Genomic DNA, 18,044 nt, shown 5'->3' on the forward strand with positions numbered 1-18,044 from the left:
GATAGACTAGTATGTTAGAGGAGTTGTAGGGGTGTGATGCCACAACCTGCTTATAAAGGGGCGCACACATTGAAGCTTTTAAAGCAGTGCTTAACGACTAATTTTGCAGGTTATTCACCACGCACAGCCAGCCAGCCATAGTCATGGAGTCGTTTACCGTGGTGGAGACGCTACAGCCTGCCGTCAGAGCGATCTTCTGGGTCGGTGCACTTGTCACGGCCTCGCTGGCGTTGTGGCTGTTGTACATGATCATCACTGGCTTTAGGATATGGGTGCTGGGAAACGGGGATTTGCTCTCCCCAAAACTGGGAAAATGGGCAGGTAAGTTGAAAGACATTCTTTGAGAATAAGCGCTTGTAACGCAGGACATGGGTGGGATAGATGTAGTGCGCATTTGACGCAGCCTTAAACTAAATAAAGCTCAACTTTATGGATTTGGGGGTAAACTAATAATTTTAACTTTTTTGCGCATCAGATTTAATTTAACACATTGTTGTGAAGGGCGAATGTTTATACTACTCACATACATTTATAATCCTTGAGGAAAGATTGACTAATTGAGGCATTAGTATTTTATGCGTATGGTCAATGGAGGCGACGTGTGTCTCAGGTTGACTGATTGCGCCATACATTCATATATTATGCGCAGATTGCATGTCACTATGAGTCATTCAGGTATTTCAGCCTGACATTTTTCAATAAGTTTGGTCTTAATATATTCGGTCAAATACCACAAATTAAATAAGTTTATTGTAACAACCCTTTAGGTTATTTAATTACAAAAGCATACCTATTATTCAACAAGATATTTCGATATAATCAAGATATTTTTGATTTTTTTTCACATTTCTAGTTTTTCCTCAATCGTATGCCTGGCCTGACCCAGTTATCCAGTTTCCCGGCTGCGCGTGCCAATGTGTGTCCCGACAAACGCTCTTTCTTTTTTTGTGTGACAGTTTTTGTGGATAAAATGCGGCTTACTCTTTTAGTTGATGTCTTTTTGCTCGCCGTTGTCCGCTTCATCCCCTTACTAGGGCACTGAGGTTGTTTTTTTGGCAACATGACGCAGTTTAAAACGCCAATCTTAATTATAATGCGGGTCCATACCACGTGCGGCATGTGAGGGGAGACTTGTATGTGATGCTCAAGAGTACAAAAGCCGTGAGGTTCAGCGCAAAGATTTCCAATAGTCACAATCGCACTTTCAATACTGTTACTTCAAAACTCCTCGCACTGTTAAAGATTTTGAAATGGCTCATCATGCTATAGTCTTTCACTGCCTAGGATGTTGCCTAGGCAGCAGGTGCACCAGCACTCGACGCCCCTAGCGGTAGACTTGACCATTGCACGTTCAAAGCGATTTGAGGGTTCGCAGTATCTTCGAGCAATTCTGAGCAAAATTGATTTAAAAAAAATAATATATTTTATTTATAACACACCTTTCATTCCAAAGAATCTCAGTCTTTTTATCGAATGGCAAGCAGGTTTGAACTCTAGGTTTTTGGGGTTATTCTCACCTGTCAATAAAATGTTCATGTTATACCTCACTCCAAAAAGCAGCAGATATATGTTGAGTAAACGTCAGCCTATATCGTTTTTATTTTTTACTGATAGTTTAACTGTTTGATAACCAACCAATGACATCACCACTAAGCAATGTGGTTTCCTGTTCAATGTAGGTTAAAGGTGAGCAAACATACCAGATTTAGAGCCATTTTTTGATAAATATGGATATCAATAAATAACAACACTATTGTTTTTTGAATCACTAAATTTGCCTATATAGAAACAATTCATTTTAAACCATGACATTGTTTTTCAGGACAACGATGCATTTTACCCACTATTCTTATTAAATCGTTTTGATATTTTACTGCAACTCTCCCCATCATGTATACGTTTCACAATTCAAATAACAAATTTTTTATGCATTACATTATGTTTTACATGTGATATTTGGAGGCATTACTTCCATTTCATAAGTTTGATTTTAAGATGAATTTCTTGCTTTTTGGAGTGAAATGACATCACATTTTCATGACAGGTTTTGTAAGAATAATCCCTTTGCTCACTAGTCAACAGCACTCCCTATTCCAGTGATATTTTGAACTATTTCCTTCGTACATTTTGTAAGGGTGATTGTCAAATGTGGAGCTGATGAATGCCACTCCCTGAAACCAAAAAAACAGGGTACCAGTTGGACTTGTTCAGTTTAACGTGTACTGTCGCTCACAGGTTAAAGGTGGTGAGTAAGTGGAGATGGGGAAACTAGTTCCTCTTCCAGTCAGTCCAGAAGCACAGGTCTTGTCAGGTTGAGCAAGAGTTCGTTTCCAGATCTTGAAACTCTCTTTCACGTGTATAACTGATGATTCTTTGACACGTCTGCAGTCTCCCCCACCTCCTCTCTTGCCAAGTGCAACATCTTACAGGCTTTTGTGTTGGCATGTTAATAGCATGATGTCACAAAAGTCAAAAACAATGTGTTTTTGAAGGTGTAATATGCTGACTATGCTGTAGCTTGAAGGTGAGTCATGAAGAGGAATGTATGAGAGGGAGAACTCTGATGAAAGGCCCTGTGGTGTCTTCCTGAAGTAACAAGGCATTCCTGGCCTGAGATGCTTACGGGAGACTCCTGGTGTATTTCTTGGGAACTGCATTGCCATGGCAATAAGCCTGGTTTAGTTATTGTGCATGTTTGATTTTCTTTCAGCATTATTGAGAGAAAGGAAACCCAGACAGCATTATTTTATAAGCAATCACAGATGTGATATAGAATTGTTAAAGCTTAAAATAATGTTGTTGTTTTTTGTTTTTTTAAATCATAAGCATCAGAGGTTAATTTAATCTCAATCTGATGGTCTCCAAAGTTGAATCTCATGCCCCAAAATCAAAGGGAAATTAATATTTTGCATAAAGGACATTTATTTTGGATCAGTTTATATTTATTTGCATTGACATTATAACATTTTTGTAATTCCCATTTTGTTCATTAGTGGTTCTCCTCCTCTTATACAGTCAATTTTAGTGCATTAAAATGATAAATTCTAGAATTATTTAAACTCAATATAAAGGCGACACAAATATTACCACAATGTCAGTTTAAATTTTAGGTACATGTATGAAATATTGTGTAATGGGTTAATTTTTTAATTTTAACACAATTTCATAAATGTACCTAAAATTAAAACCGACAATGTGGTAATATTTGTGTTGGGTCATGTCATACAATTAAAATGTATTTATACATTTTGATTTTGTAATTGTAAACTGCCCATGCCACACTTTGATCAGCAACACACATTTGTGTCTTATTGCTTGCGTTTTGTGTTTCCGTGCATGTTTTGTAAAACGAGAGCATCATGGGACATTGAGACGGTCCTGGTGATATTAGTAATATTTCATTGTGCGTTAAAAGCCCTTTAATGCACATTGGTAAATGTGAAGGGTGTCACTTCTGTTCCGCTAGCATCACTAAATGGATAGTCAAATATGACTTTTTTTCAAACATTGTAATTAGCCTATTTTAAAATAATAAATAAGTAAAATAGTTTATTATCATTATTTTCAAGAAATGCATAATAAGCGTCAAAATGTGATTTGTGTTGATTTTTTTAAATTCAGGGGTGACATATGACCCAGATATGTCTTTGACAGGTTTTGTGGTATTTGAATGTTGAAGAGACCTCCAGTTGTCTCACGGACGCAAGCAAAGAAGCCACATAAATGTTTTCCGGCCCATCAGTGTATAAGGACTGAGAGGGTCTTTGTTTTTTTTTTGGTTCCAACTGGCAGGTTTCGGTGCTAGTTTATATGACTGGTGCAGTGTACTGTGTGAACAAGGTGGGTTGGCCTTTCTCACAGCTGAGTTATGATGCTGACCGAGCAGCGCGAAGAAGCCAGAATTAGCGTTTCATCACCCCCCACCCTTCCCCATCTCTCTTCTTGTCCTCCAGTGGCTCACTTCAGCCTTCCTCAAAACACTAAATGTGTTTGAAATCAGTTATGTAACAGAGCTGCAGTCATTCATGGGGATGGGGGGGTGATTTGTGTCTCACAAACTTGGTTTGACATTCAAATCAAAGGTTTCGGCTTGAAAACCACTTCTGGCTCTGGCCTTTCTCAAACTGACAAGCATGTTGGCTTGTTTTTAATACGCTTTTACTGCACACGTTTGTGAATAGCATTGTTAGCCCATTCATGCTAGCTAAACGATGTGAATGAAAGGTATTCGGTGAGAGAGTGAATGTCGGCTGCGCAACGTGTGACTGTGTGAGCCCTTGTGCACCGTGAATGACAGCGTGTGACTGGCTCTTGTGTTCTTTGAAGAGGCGGGGGTCTTCAAAGAGAACGCTGCTGTTCATGTGACTAACACGCTCGTTGCCACGTGCCGAAACCGAGGATGCTGGGTAAAATTGCACCCCCCACCCCCACCCCCCTCCTCTCTCTGTCTAAGCCTATCTCCATCCTCCATCTCTTGCTCATCCCCTCACTAAGAACCCCCCCACCCCCCTGAATCTGTTTGTTCGCCCTCTGCGAACCCCCACCCTCCTGTTCTCTTCTCTGTCACGACTCGGCTCCATTTATTTATTTATTTCCTGGAAAAGGAAATCTTCCATCTGGCGTTTAACATTACACTTACAATTCACATCCCATCCCGACCTGCTATCGTGAGCTGAGTGTAGCAGACGTTTAAGTGGCTCTATTTGGCCAAAATATACGTATATATATTTAAAAAACTATTTAGACGCTACTTACATTCCCCCCTGCTTTTACAATGCAGCTTGCAAAAATGCCTTAAGACACATTCCATCCAACACTTTTACCATATTTCTCCATGACACTTATTTTTGCACATAATGCATCTCCTCCCTAGAAAAAAAGCATCTACCTCTGCACCAGCGTCCAAGAATATACCATGTCTATGTTTAGATGTTTTGAATTATTTCTGCCCTTTTCTGTTCTAATTAATTTTGTGCAAGGAGAAATATTGATTTTTTTTTTTTTACGCATGTGACTTTTTGCTGCTATTTCTGATATTGCACCCTCTCACCCCCACAGTCTTTTCTTTTTTTCTTCCCTTCAATCCACCTTTATCCGAGTATAGATGCTATTTTGGGTGCTGAACTGCTCTGCTGTGTAGTTTTTTCCTGCTGGCCATGTGACTGGCTTGTGCTATTTAAAACATGATGCTGCTTTGGGGGGAGTGGGCGGAGGTGTTCGCATTCTGCAGTGCTACCGAGCCAAGAACGGGAACGGTTCATTCATGGAGGAAGAGAGAGAGTGATGCGACAGATTGCATACAGTAACCGGTCTGAATGTGGAAGGCCGAATCCTCCCCATAATCCCTACTTTTAATTATGCTAAACTGGCCTCCAAAGTTTTCCTCCTCTATTTGTAAAGGGATAATTCTCATAAAATGTCATTACTCACCCTATACCTGTATGAGTTCCTTTCTTCAGTTGAACACAGATATTTTGAAGAATGTTGGCAACCAGACGGCACCCGTTGACTTCCATTGTATTTTATTTTTCTACAATGGAAGTCAATGGGTGCTGTCAGCTGTCTGGTTGCCAACATTCTTCAAAATATCTCCTTTTGTGTTCAACAGAAGAGAGAAAGTCGAACAGGTTCAGAACAACATGAGGGTAAGTAAATGACGACAATTTAATTTTTTCCCTTTTTTTCTTTGGTGGGTGAACTGTCCCTTTAAACACTGTTTTCGTTCACGATTGTCCTCTGCTGTAAGCATAAAATCCCCTGTTCCATAAGAGCCGGTCAGCTCTTGCTTTTTTTTTTTTTTTTTTTTTTTTGCTTTTTTCTTTCTACCGAAGGCTCTACACTGAGCTGGGTTGCTGGGGGATGCAGGGAGAGAGGGAGAGGTGAGCGGGCAGCATCTTGTTGGTATTCAAGTGCTGCGGCTGTTCCAGACGAGGCAGCTATTTTTATTCACTCGTGTGCTTTTTTTAGCGCTGGAATATAGTCGGAAGAGGGCGAGTGCGCATGTGCGGCTCCGTATTTCTGAACGTACTGTTCGTGAACGTACCCGAGCACGACTGCACTGCTCGTGAAGAACCCCAGGAGCTGCTTCTAATAATTTGTTCCATGCTTTTAATTGTGTAGCATCTTGCTAATAATGTTCATGCTACACTCTTAAAAAAAATAAAGGTTCTTCATATAACCATTGGTGCCAATAAAGAACCTGTAACACTCACATAACCTTTATAGTAGAGTGGGGGTTTTTTTATTGGTGGAAAGGGTCATTTAGATTATTGAAATTTAAACTAAGAAAAAAAAATTAAGAACTATCGCTGAAAGGTTTTTTGGGAAAGCAAAAATGGTTCTATGTGGCATTACTGTGAAAATCCTTTTGAAAATGAATGTTTGTGTGGGGTAGACTTGGGTTTTGATGGCCAGCAGATCTGTCTTCTGCATTATAAATTATCCCATGGTCCCCGCCGGATATTCTAGATGTTAATTAGTCTTGGATTTGTGTGCTATTTTGATGGTTGTTGATAGTTAAAAGGCTGGATTGATGGCCCGTCTCTTCGTCTCCATTACCCCTTTCCTTGCAAAATCTGGGAATTGTCCCCAAGCTCTCTTCACTTCCTGTTTGAAGTGTTCTGGTGTGTGTGTCACACCTGCACAATTGACTTTAAAGCGATAGTTCACCCAAAAATTAAAATTAGCCCATGTATATCCCCAAAATATCCATATTTAAAAGGTTATAAAGTAAAGTTCCGGCCAATCACCTTCAATGGGAAAGTGTTGAAAGTGCCTCTCGCTTTTCAAAATACTTATGCTACGTCTGACCAGCATAACTGGAAGCATACACATTTTGAACTGCAGAGACACTTTCAACACTTTTTCCATAAATTGAATACGGACGGCGATCTGATTGAAATGCAGTCCCAGGCAAGGCATCTTGTCATTTTTGGTGATGTTTGCTTTTTAAATGCTTCTTTGCTAGAGGAAGAATTCTTAGCGATGTCTATTTACTATTGTTCTGAATTTTTTTTGTTAATCAAACGAAGGAAGTTTGTGTATACAAGATTTTCGATCTCCATAACATGAGTTTTGTTCTTCAGCCATATCCTTGCAAGCTCTTGCTGTTGTTCAGGAGACCGTTCCCCCCTCATGTTGTTTTGAAACCTGAATTACGTCTGCAAAACACAAAAGAATGTTGGTTCCCATTGACAAAAAAACACTGAGACATTACTCCGAATGTCTTTTGTTCCACACAAGAAAATCAGGCAGGTTGGAAACAACATGATTGTGAGTAAATGACAGAAATTTCATTTTGGGCTGAACTATCGCTTTAATGTAATTTGTCCCATTGAGACGAACCAGAGCGTGCTTCATTCTCGGGATGAATTTGAAAAGGAGCTTGTGAATCACCTTCTTTTGTTCCTTCTCCCTTTCGATCCAGTGCTCTCACTCCCGTTGTCGTGCTCTCTCACTTTCTACCCACATCTGACTTTGCGCAGTCTCCCTCTGGTTTCTATTTTTAGCAGCCCCCAGGATCCCTCCTCACCCCTCCTGTGCTGTCGTGCTCTACAGACGTCATAACCCCCCTATTCTCTCCCCCACAGCCATGTTCTTGCCAATGACCACTGCCCATGCCACACTTTGATCAGCAACACACATTTGTGTCTTATTGCTTGCGTTTTGTGTTTCCGTGCATGTTTTGTAAAACGAGAGCATCATGGGACATTGAGATGGTCCTGGTGATATTAGTAATATTTCATTGTGCGTTAAAAGCCCTTTAATGCACATTGGTAAATGTGAAGGGTGTCACTTCTGTTCCGCTAGCATCACTAAATGGATAGTCAAATATGACTTTTTTTCAAACATGTATATGTAGGTTGCACAGATTACCCCGCCCCCTACTCAAGTCATTGGTTGAGGCAGTGTTGTTGGTCGGAATTGTGAAATGTCAAATGTTTTGAGCATCTTAAAGTCACAGTGTTTATACTTTGAGTAAATCGACCTACAAAAGGCTTTCTTATAGTAGTTTTTAATATAATAAGCTGTTATATGAGGGAGCATTTTAGCATTAGATAAGATTTAAAAGCAACAACAGTTTTCCTGAACTCTGTTCCTGTCTGCCATTGGTCAAACAGATAGCTCCGCCCTAAACTCACGCCATTGTTTGAGCCAGTGTTACTGTGTTGAGTATTCTCAAACAACAGAGAAATGTTTTGAAAACATCAGAGTCGGTCTGTATATTTTTGAGGACGTCAACTTAGAAATTGCTTTTTTTTATAGCAAGCTAAGATGCAAGGTATTTTAACGTCAAATTGTGCTCAGTGGTTTTAAGAAAGAATCACTGTATTGTGAGAACTATGCCTGAAGATGTAAGGAACTTATAAAAAGCAAAAACAGGTTTCCTGAACAATGCTCTGGTCTGCCAATTGTCAAACATGGCTCCGCCCCAAATCAATGCCATTGGTTGAGCCAGTGTTAGCGTGTTGGGCTGGTTCCTGGGATTCTCAAACAAGTCCGTGCTTACACTTTTCAGGGAAATCAACCTTCAAATAAAAATTATTTGCATATGAAGCTCAAATATAGGACGTATTTATTTCTGACGTCAATAAAGTGACAATCTTCGACTTCAGCGCCCCTTAAGGTTGTTTTGTTTTGAACCTGGTGTATCCGAGTACCTGTTTGCCCTGAATGTACCTTGTGAGAAGTTAGTTTTTGGTGATAAATGAGCAATTGAGCTGCCGCAAACACTGATCCTGTCTATTTCTTTCTACTTTCTTTAGTTGTGACGGGAGCCACGGATGGGATTGGGAAATCCTATGCGGAGGAGGTAAGGGTTTCTCTTCTTATTTATCTCTTCGCTCCACGGAAAGCACAGTGACTCATCACAAGACAGAGGTTTCACTCTGAGGCCAAGAGAAGGAGGGTGACTAGAAGACTACTGGTGGAAAAAGACCTGTTACCTCATATAACTCGTACAGTTAAAAGCCCTTCTTGTCATTGCTCACTCCAAAGTTAACAAGCTCAGTCTTTAGCTTTTTCATAACTGTTAAAAGTAATCCACCATTGTGCAAAATGTGAAAGCATGACTGCCTTCAAACAGGTTTCCCCTCAGACAGTAGCCTCATTTCTCATTGGTCAAACAAACAGGTTGCCCCACCCCCTCGCAATTGGTTGAGCCGCTGTTTCCATGCTGGTCATTCTCAAACAGAAGTATTTTGAAACTGCTTCTAGCTTACTGTGTTGTTTTTACATATTAAACTTGAATAGGAGGACTATTCAAACAAAAATTTACATTGATGTTATGCTATAAATATTACGTTTTGATTCTGTCAAACATTTTATTGTTGTAATATTTCTACTGACAATTGGAAAAGTTTTTAACCTTATTATGAAATATTGTCTTAAATATCCTATATAATTTCTGTTTTAAATTTTAACTTTTATTTGGTGTTTGCCTTAATAATAGCCAAAGAAGCTGACATGGATCACTTTTAGGAGTTTTCATTAAACTTATTAACGCAAATATTTTGCAGTGTTTCTGTCATAAATGAGATGATTCAAACTCTCTTCTCTCTCTCAGCTTGCTCGACGAGGGTTCTCCATGATGCTCATCAGCCGTTCCCAGGAGAAGCTCGACGACGTGGCAAAGTCTCTCGGTCAGTGTTCAGCCATCTGTGTGTATGTGTGTGTGTGTGTGTGAGAGAGAGTGTGTTAGCAAACTGCAGTGCTCATCTCTGTGAATGACAGACAGTCCTCCTGATGTTAATGAAACAGGGTTTATTTTTAGCCTTGGCCTGAGAGGCAGGGTGGGGGCCTGGTTCACTGACTGGGCGGAGAGCTGATGCAGCCTGGCAGGAGTGCATCGTCAAAGGTCCACGCAAGCTCCAGGGGTCATGCACGACACTTCTCAGAAGGGCCAAACCACTGTTTGCCTTTCCTGTTCCAGTAAATGTGAACTACTTGGATGTTCGATCAGTGCTTGCATGATGTACAGATAGCATGAAGGTCCTTCTGTCTGTCTGACCAAGTGCTAAATGACCAAATGTTGACCGTTTAGAGCAGTCAGATGTATGAAAGGCGCAGGACTGTTTTGACTTGTTTCCTCTATGATCACATGCAATTAAATTTAGCATCTAATTGGAATGTGATCTTTTGTTTGACGCTTTTGGTGTGAAAGCAATTTCTGCTTCAATCTCTTTATATGCAATGAAACAATCCAAACAAAGTTTTTATAATGCAATGCATGATTATTTTAATATTTATATACTATTCATAATAGTTTGAATTAGCATTTTTTATTTATTTATTTTTTTAGTTCAGTAAGTTTTACTTTCGGTAATGATATAAAACTTGCTAAAAAAATCCACCCTACTTTCCAGTTCTTATTTGGCCCCAAATACTGAATAATGAACTAATAATGCCTTGATAGAGTCTTAAAGGAACACTCCACTTTTTTGAAAATAGGCTCATTTTCCAAGTCCCTTAGAGTTAAACAGTTGAGTTTTACAGTTTTTAATTTTAATTCAGCCGATCTCTGTATCTGGCGGTAGCACTTTTAGCATAGCTTAGCATATAGTCCATTAGCATCGTGCTCAAAAATGACCAAAGACTATTATTCATTTTTTTCAAAGATAATGTTTTCCCTATTTAAAATTGGACTATTCTGTAGTCATAACGTGTACTAAGGAAAATTAAAAGTTGCTATTTTTAAACCTATATAGATAGGAACTATTCTCTGTTCCTGTGTAATAATCACGTAACTTTGCTGCTGTACCATGGGTGCAGCGGTGCAATATTACGTAGCGCTGAAAGTAGTCTTCAGATAGGTAATTTCCAATGCGACTGCCACTAAGTTTGTCATTGCAGATAATGCAGAGTTGCAGCCGGCAAATTAGTTAGTGGATTTACTGTGCGATTAGCCATGGTTCTGTGTCATAAAGGGCTGTGATATTAAGTCGAAGGCGCAACTTTTCATTTTCTGTTTTTCTTAGTACACAATGTTACTATAGAAGAGTCAAGTTTTAGAAAAAAATATTGAAAGTCTTTGGGGTTTTTTGGAGCACGATGCTAATGGTCTAATCCGATTCATTGATAATGTATGTTAAAAGTGCTGCTGCCAGATACAGAGATTGGATTCAAAAATGGTAAAACTCAACTGTTTAACTCTAAGGGACTTGGAAAATAAGCCTATTTTCAAAAAAGTGGAGCACTCCTTTAACTCACCCATGATCAGCTCTGGAATCATTTAAGCTCTATGCTGATGCAAACAAAAATTTAAATCAGCATTTTGGCTGTCTTAAATGCAAGCACTTAACTATTGAGGGGAAAAAACCCAGCCTAGTTCTCAAACCTCACACTTGCATTGATCACCCTCAATTTGGGGTGTTAGAAATCACAGAGAGCTTTATCTCACAAGCCCCCAGAACAAACAAAAAAAACGTTGGAGCTCATTAAGGTGTGTTCTTGTTCTTCTATATAAATAAAAATCCTGCGAGACCTGAGAGGAATTTTCCTCTCATAACTCAGCGGAACAGTGTTTAGACAAATGAGCCTTTGGACAATAAATTCTAATTGCTGCAGGCACCTCAAACAAGCAGGGGAGGGGAGAGGAGATGTAGGAAGTTCCACTGACAGCCTTTTCTTGGTATGCAGTGCCCCCTGCTGGCCAGAAATCTGTGTTTTGGTGCAATGGGCAAAATCCCAGAGAAGTTATTTTTAGAACAGCAGCAATGGCAGGGATGCCTGATCATGGACCGGGTTCTCCAATGCCTATTACGTCTGCAGATGGAAAGTTTCTCTGAATTTAATGTCTTTTGTTTCTTATTACAGAAAGCGCATATAATGTGGAAACGAAAACCATCGCAGTGGACTACAGTCAGGCTGATATCTATCCTAAAATCGAAAAGGGTCTTGCTGGACTGGAGATCGGAATCCTTGGTAAGGTTTTTCTTCAACGTGAGGCCATGAACGTAACACAAACCATCAAAGTTGGAAAGCTGACTCGAACACAACTTTCCTTCACGATTCCCTGTCAGTGTGTGAAACTCCTTTTTATTTGGCCTCATTTTCTCAGGGTTTTTTTTTATTTGTTCACCTGAAATCGTGATTGAGATTTTTTTTAAATTTTATTTATTTTATTTTTTACATCTGTGTTTAGCGCTCATGTCTCATTACTGATGTGTTATCACCACATAGTGGTGATTCTTGGAACATTTCAGATGCACATTCTCCATCACATCTAATCTTCCTTCTCTTCCCCCCCCCCGATCCATAGTTAACAATGTGGGAATGTCCTATACATACCCTGAATTCTTCCTCCATATCCCTGATTTGGAAAACGTGAGTAACTAATTCATCTGAGGAGGTTTAAATGTTAGTAGCCACATTGCTGTTAAGAAATATTCACCAGCTTCTTTCCTTTTGCAGTTCATCACCACCATGATCAATGTGAACATCACCTCAGTTTGCCAAGTAAGTAGACACAAACAACACATCGGGATGATGAAGGGCTTCGTAATTCTTAATTTTGTAAATCTGAAAAAAGTAAAAGCACTGCAACGTGACCACTTTGATGTACTCCTCCTGTTGTACCTGTTCTCTCTTTCCCTATGTTTTGCTGATCTCCACCAACGCTTCCCGTGTTCACCACCCACGCCTCTCTCTGTCTCTCTGTCTCTCTCTCTCTGTCTCTCATTTATATATATGTATGTGTGTGTGCAATAATAGCTTTTTAATATTGTCTCAAGTCATTGGAGCATGCGAGTCTTAGCCTAATTCCTTTTCTTTCGTCCCCTTTTTATTTGCCAGATGACTCGTTTGGTTCTGCCCAGAATGGAGGCAAGGTGAGTCCCGAAACGATAGCTGGTGTTTTTTATTTTTAAAGCATCCTTTTAGCGTGTGACTGGAATTCCTAACACAACCGCTGTCACTAAAAAGGAATTCAGTGCAGATTTTTAAAACAGGGTTTCTGCTCCCCTCCTGTTTTCCCCCTACTCTTTGTGTAAAATTGAAAAGCAACAATGCACCGATCTGATTGGCTACCCTGGGGTCACATGCAACTCTTGGGCCAATGATGGAGCTGGGCAAATTTTGTACAAATATGTCCAACCCTCTGCACTCCCCAGCACTCTGCTGCGGCTGCAGGGGTGCTGCATGAGAAAGCTGGTGCTATGGCAACACGCATGGCGACCATCATTAGACAAGTGTTGATGTGAAGTACAGTGGGTGACGGCAGCTGGAAAAAACCCTATTGGATGTTAATGTCAGACGTGATCAGTTGAAATAAAGATGAAAAACTTTTTTTTTTTTTTTTTTTAATTGCAGAACTAAAGGTGTCATCCTCAATATATCCTCTGCCAGTGGCATGTTCCCCCTCCCACTGCTGACCATCTACTCCTCTACCAAGGCAAGTGTCTTCTACATTCTTCATAGAAGTATAGTGATCATAGTCGTTACAGAAAGGGAGAGAGGGCAAAAAAGTTTATTTTTTTTAACAATTCTGTGGTGTTTATTTATTAGTATTGGTCGATAATGAATATTTTGTGCACTTTTTTGTATTTTTACATTTAGATTACCTTTGCCATCATCTAACAATCACTTTAAAGTGAATCTTTAAAACAATTAATTTAATAACACTATTACATTTACAAATCGCAAAGTGAGTATACAATTTCCATACTGTACACCAATGTTATGATGTCCAATGTCTGTATTTAGAAATTTTATTTTAGTTTTTTTTTCTTTTTGGATGATTATTTTCACTTGTCATATTTCTACAGGCTTTTGTGGACTTCTTCTCACGTGGACTTCAAGCAGAGTACAAGTGCAAAGGGATCATCATCCAGGTGAGCGTTAAATGCTACGCTACTTCTGTAATGTGTCGTATTACAGAGTGACGTGTTATTAAATGGAGGGAAAAAGTTGGGCAGGAATTTGTCCTGTTTGGTATTATTTAAGTTTAGGGTCAGTAAGAGTATTATTTATTTATTTATTTATTAAAAAAATAGTTGAGAAATTACTTTCATTCTTTTCTTTTTTTTTAATTGAAAAAAAATGTGGCCGTATCTTTTTTTATTTTTTATATAGATATATTACAAAACAGTTCTATTGTAAATACTGTTCTTTTTATTAATTTAAAGAATCCTAAAAATAAAAAAAAATCAAGGTTTTTACAAATAAAGCGGCACAATAATTTTCAACAAGAAATGTTTCTTGAGCAGCAATTCATCTCGATGATCATGTGACACTGAAAATTCAGCTTTGCATCACCGGAATAAATCTAATTTTTAAAATGTATTAAAATAGAAATCGGTTATTGTCAATTGTATTGAGCAATTAAATGCAGCCTTGGAGAGCTATTTCATTCAAAGATTTTGCCACCCCCAAACTTTAGAACAGTAGTGAATTATTTTTGTAAGTTCTAAACAAAACAAACATAATTGGTTAAATTGAGAGAATAAGCTTTTCAATTTCTGCTACATAATGTAATATTTACATGCATAAGCCTATGAAACTGAAAAAAGCTCTGAAATTGTCCCTGCCACAGAGTGTGCTGCCTTTCTTTGTGGCTACCAAGATGACGAGGATCAGGAAGCCGACCCTGGACAAGCCCACTCCTGAACGCTACGTAGCTGCTGAACTGAACACTGTGGGACTACAGGACCAAACCAACGGCTATTTCCCTCATGCCTTCATGGTACGTGTGCTTTATTTGCAATTATTCCAATTTTGCACGCGTTTCTATTCCGTCAAGAACAAAAATGGTCACTTCCTGATAAACTAGCACTAAATATCTTTGTCAAATGGAAGATGCAGCACTAGGAGAAGCCACTTTATATCATTTTGGTCACACTTTAGATTAGGGTCCAATTCTCACTATTAAAGGGTTAGTTCACCCAAAAATGAAAAGCGTAATTTACTCCCCCTCATGTCCTTCTAAACCTATGAGACCTTCGTTCATCTTCAGAACACTCAGATTTCATCAAAAATATATTTGAGTTCTCTGACCCCTCCATGTGACTCCAGTGGTTCAACCTTAATTTTATGAAGGGATGAGAATACTTTGTGTGCAAAAACAAACAAAAATGTACACCTTTATTAAATTTCTTCACCCCTGTGCTAATCTCCTTAGTTTACATTGTAAATACAGTGCAGCTCCTGCATTACGCATGCTAGGTTTGTTTTTCATGCACTTGTCGCTTCATAAAATTAAGGTTGAACCACTGGAGTCACATGGATGATTTTACCTATGTTTTACTACCTTTCTGGGCCCTGAAAGTGTTACATTACATTGCTGTCTACGGAGGGGTCAGAGAGCTCTGATTTCATCAAAAATATCTAAATTTGTGTTCCGAAGATGAACGAAGGTCTTTCGGGTTTGGTGGGACATGAGGGGGAGTAAATGACATTTACATTTTTGAGTGAACTAAATATTAACTACAACTTTTGCCTCAAATTCCTAATTACTGCTTATTAATGGTTAGTAAGGTTGTTGTTTTGGGTAGTTTAGGTATTGGTAGGATTAAGGGATGTAGAATATGGTCATGCAGAATAAGGAAATATGTGCTTTATACATACTAATAAACAACCAATATCCTAGTAAAATGCATGCTAATAAACAATTAGTTAAAGGTGGGTTAAGTCTTATTTCAAAACCGTTTTAGAAAAAGGACACGGGCCGAGTGGAATAACAAACTTGTAGCCAATCAGCAGGTAAGGGGCGTGTCAACTATTGATGGTGAGAAGAGCGCTCTGTGCACGTCATTATTCAAAACACACGAGTCACACATGACAGACATTAGCACCAGCCTAATATATGCTGCTTGACTATGCTCGTGTGTCATGTTCACTTGTTTGTCCATTTGCGATCGTATTGTCTCACTTCAGCGACGATAAAGACCCGTTCATTTCCACACTGTATGGAGCATCTAAATCTCCTCACGGTGTGCTTCAAGCATCAGTTCACACAATGTCTCCGACAAGTAAGATACTATACTCCTAATATATGTTTGCTTACTCTTTTCATGATCTATATAACCCTTATCCAGTCATAATTGTAATATGTCGTTAGCTGGACTGTCGTGCTTGTGTTCTATAGAGTTGTTCATGAGAACAGGTTGTTCGCTATCTCTAATCTTGTCATAATTGTAATATGTCGTTAGTTGGACTGTCGTGCTCGTGCTATAGAGTTGTTCATGAGAACAGTTTGTGATAGAAGGGATGACTTTTTCATTGAATATTCGACCTGGATTAGATACACAGAGATTCTTCCATAGTCGTTGATGCCTCTGGGTTACATATGTGTGGGGCGGCCACTATCAAAATAGGGGCGAGACACTTTTGGGGGTAGGGGCGTGTTTGTTTTGGTGATTTGAAATATCAACAACGGTTACCAGATAGCACTTACCCCACCTTTAATATTGGGAATTGGACCCTAGACTAAATATAATAAATTACTCACGCCTCAGAACGCGCAGACAGAACACAATATATGCGGTCATGTTATCTTGCTTTCGGAGAGTTTGGGACAGTTCTGGGAGGTTATACCAAACCACTTTGACCAGGCATTTTGGAAGGGGGTCAACGAGATCGATCCAGTAATGCGTTCCCATTGCAAAGCCGGGAATTTTATTTACAATTATTTTTTTTTTTTTGATGCCTCAAAATAGGTGAAGGAAACCTAACCTTGTTTCTTTGTGTCCCGCAGGGCTGGGTCATCGCCGTCCTGGCCCCCATCAAGCTTGTCATCTGCCTGGGCCTGCGCTTGAACAAGTCCCAGCGTGGAGGCTACCTCAGGAGGAGAAAGCTACGATAGACGGAGGACATTGTCTGATGGAAACAAAACAGGACAAGATGTTTTATAGAATATATGTGCTGAGATTTGAGATTCCTTTTGAATCTCACATCTTTGAAGTGCTTCCTCTTACAATGCATAATTTTTTTTGTGTGTGTTTAATGTGGTTGTTTTGTTTTTTGATAAATATCTGGACATGCTCACGTTCCACAATGACTCGTTGCTGAAATGGGAGGACCAATCTTTCTTTATAGGGTGAACAAAGTATTACATTTTGGAGGGAGGGTTCTGTGACACTGCTGTTGTAAGCAGAGGGCTATTTATCTGGTGGTGGTGTTTTATATTTATTTAATTGCATATATATGTATCTCCTTTTATCTGGGATAATCTACTTGCACTCTTCTTATTAACTGCCAAAAACTTTGTAATCATGCCTTGTGATAAAGGGGTGCTGGCCTTATTAATTTAACAAATCAATGGTGGATAATTTTTGAATCCTGTACTGTGACGATATAAAACCAAAGGTCTGATTTAAGTGTATTTTGTACATTGGCCTATTCAGGTGGGAAGTTTACCTGTCAACTTTGGTTCATTTAAAACCTGTGCCTTTTTATAGAACATAAAACTTGGTCACATTTATTGAAAAGAGATCTAATGCACGTTTACATGATTTTCTCTGCTGAAGACTTTAAGGTGTGGTGAAATGTCACCGGTTTGTCTTGGGTTTCATCCAAATATGGATTTGAGGAGTACCTCCACAGCTTGGATCTCTGATCGTTTATGGGCCAGTGCCAGTCAAGTTGAAACGTCCAGGTGGTTGATCTTCAGTAGTCGCCCCTGGTTTAACTTGAATGTTCTCATTCCAGTCGTGTCGAAGAGTGGAACACAATGTGCTGCTTTACTGATGCATGACAACCCGAAGTGCTTGTTTGTTAATAAAATGACTTTTCTGTAATTATTTTGTATTTGTCTTTTTTAAAATAAATATTATACAACTGTGACTGTTGTTTCATTTTTTTTACTATTATATTCTATGTCAGTACTTGTCCATTTGTAATAAAGAAGGCTCAATTGTTCTGGGGCACTTAGAATTTAATGCAAAGCATAACTTCTTGTTATAAATGTATATTACAAAAAAATAAAATCTATGGAAGATTTACGATGCTGATAACCGTTAAAACGCGTCATCATAGACTGAAAAAAGGCCTATTCTATAGAAAAATTTGCTGAAAGAACATTTATTTCTCCTGAATGTAGCGCAAATGTA

General features: G+C 39.0%; 1 protein-coding gene across 1 annotated transcript; it reads left to right on the forward strand.

Annotated features, from left to right (window-relative positions):
* Positions 1–17,778, forward strand: hsd17b12a (hydroxysteroid (17-beta) dehydrogenase 12a). Its single transcript, XM_067435873.1, has 11 exons — positions 1–321; positions 8,766–8,812; positions 9,566–9,641; positions 11,815–11,922; positions 12,260–12,324; positions 12,412–12,456; positions 12,793–12,827; positions 13,309–13,390; positions 13,764–13,829; positions 14,531–14,680; positions 16,691–17,778. The coding sequence occupies exons 1-11, from the start codon at positions 144–146 to the stop codon at positions 16,796–16,798; spliced, it is 960 nt and encodes a 319-aa protein (XP_067291974.1). The 5' UTR covers positions 1–143; the 3' UTR covers positions 16,799–17,778.
* Positions 17,779–18,044: the final 266 nt, after the last annotated feature.

Source organism: Pseudorasbora parva, chromosome 25 (assembly GCF_024679245.1).
Source record: "Pseudorasbora parva isolate DD20220531a chromosome 25, ASM2467924v1, whole genome shotgun sequence".
NCBI classification, from domain to species: Eukaryota; Metazoa; Chordata; class Actinopteri; order Cypriniformes; family Gobionidae; genus Pseudorasbora; species Pseudorasbora parva.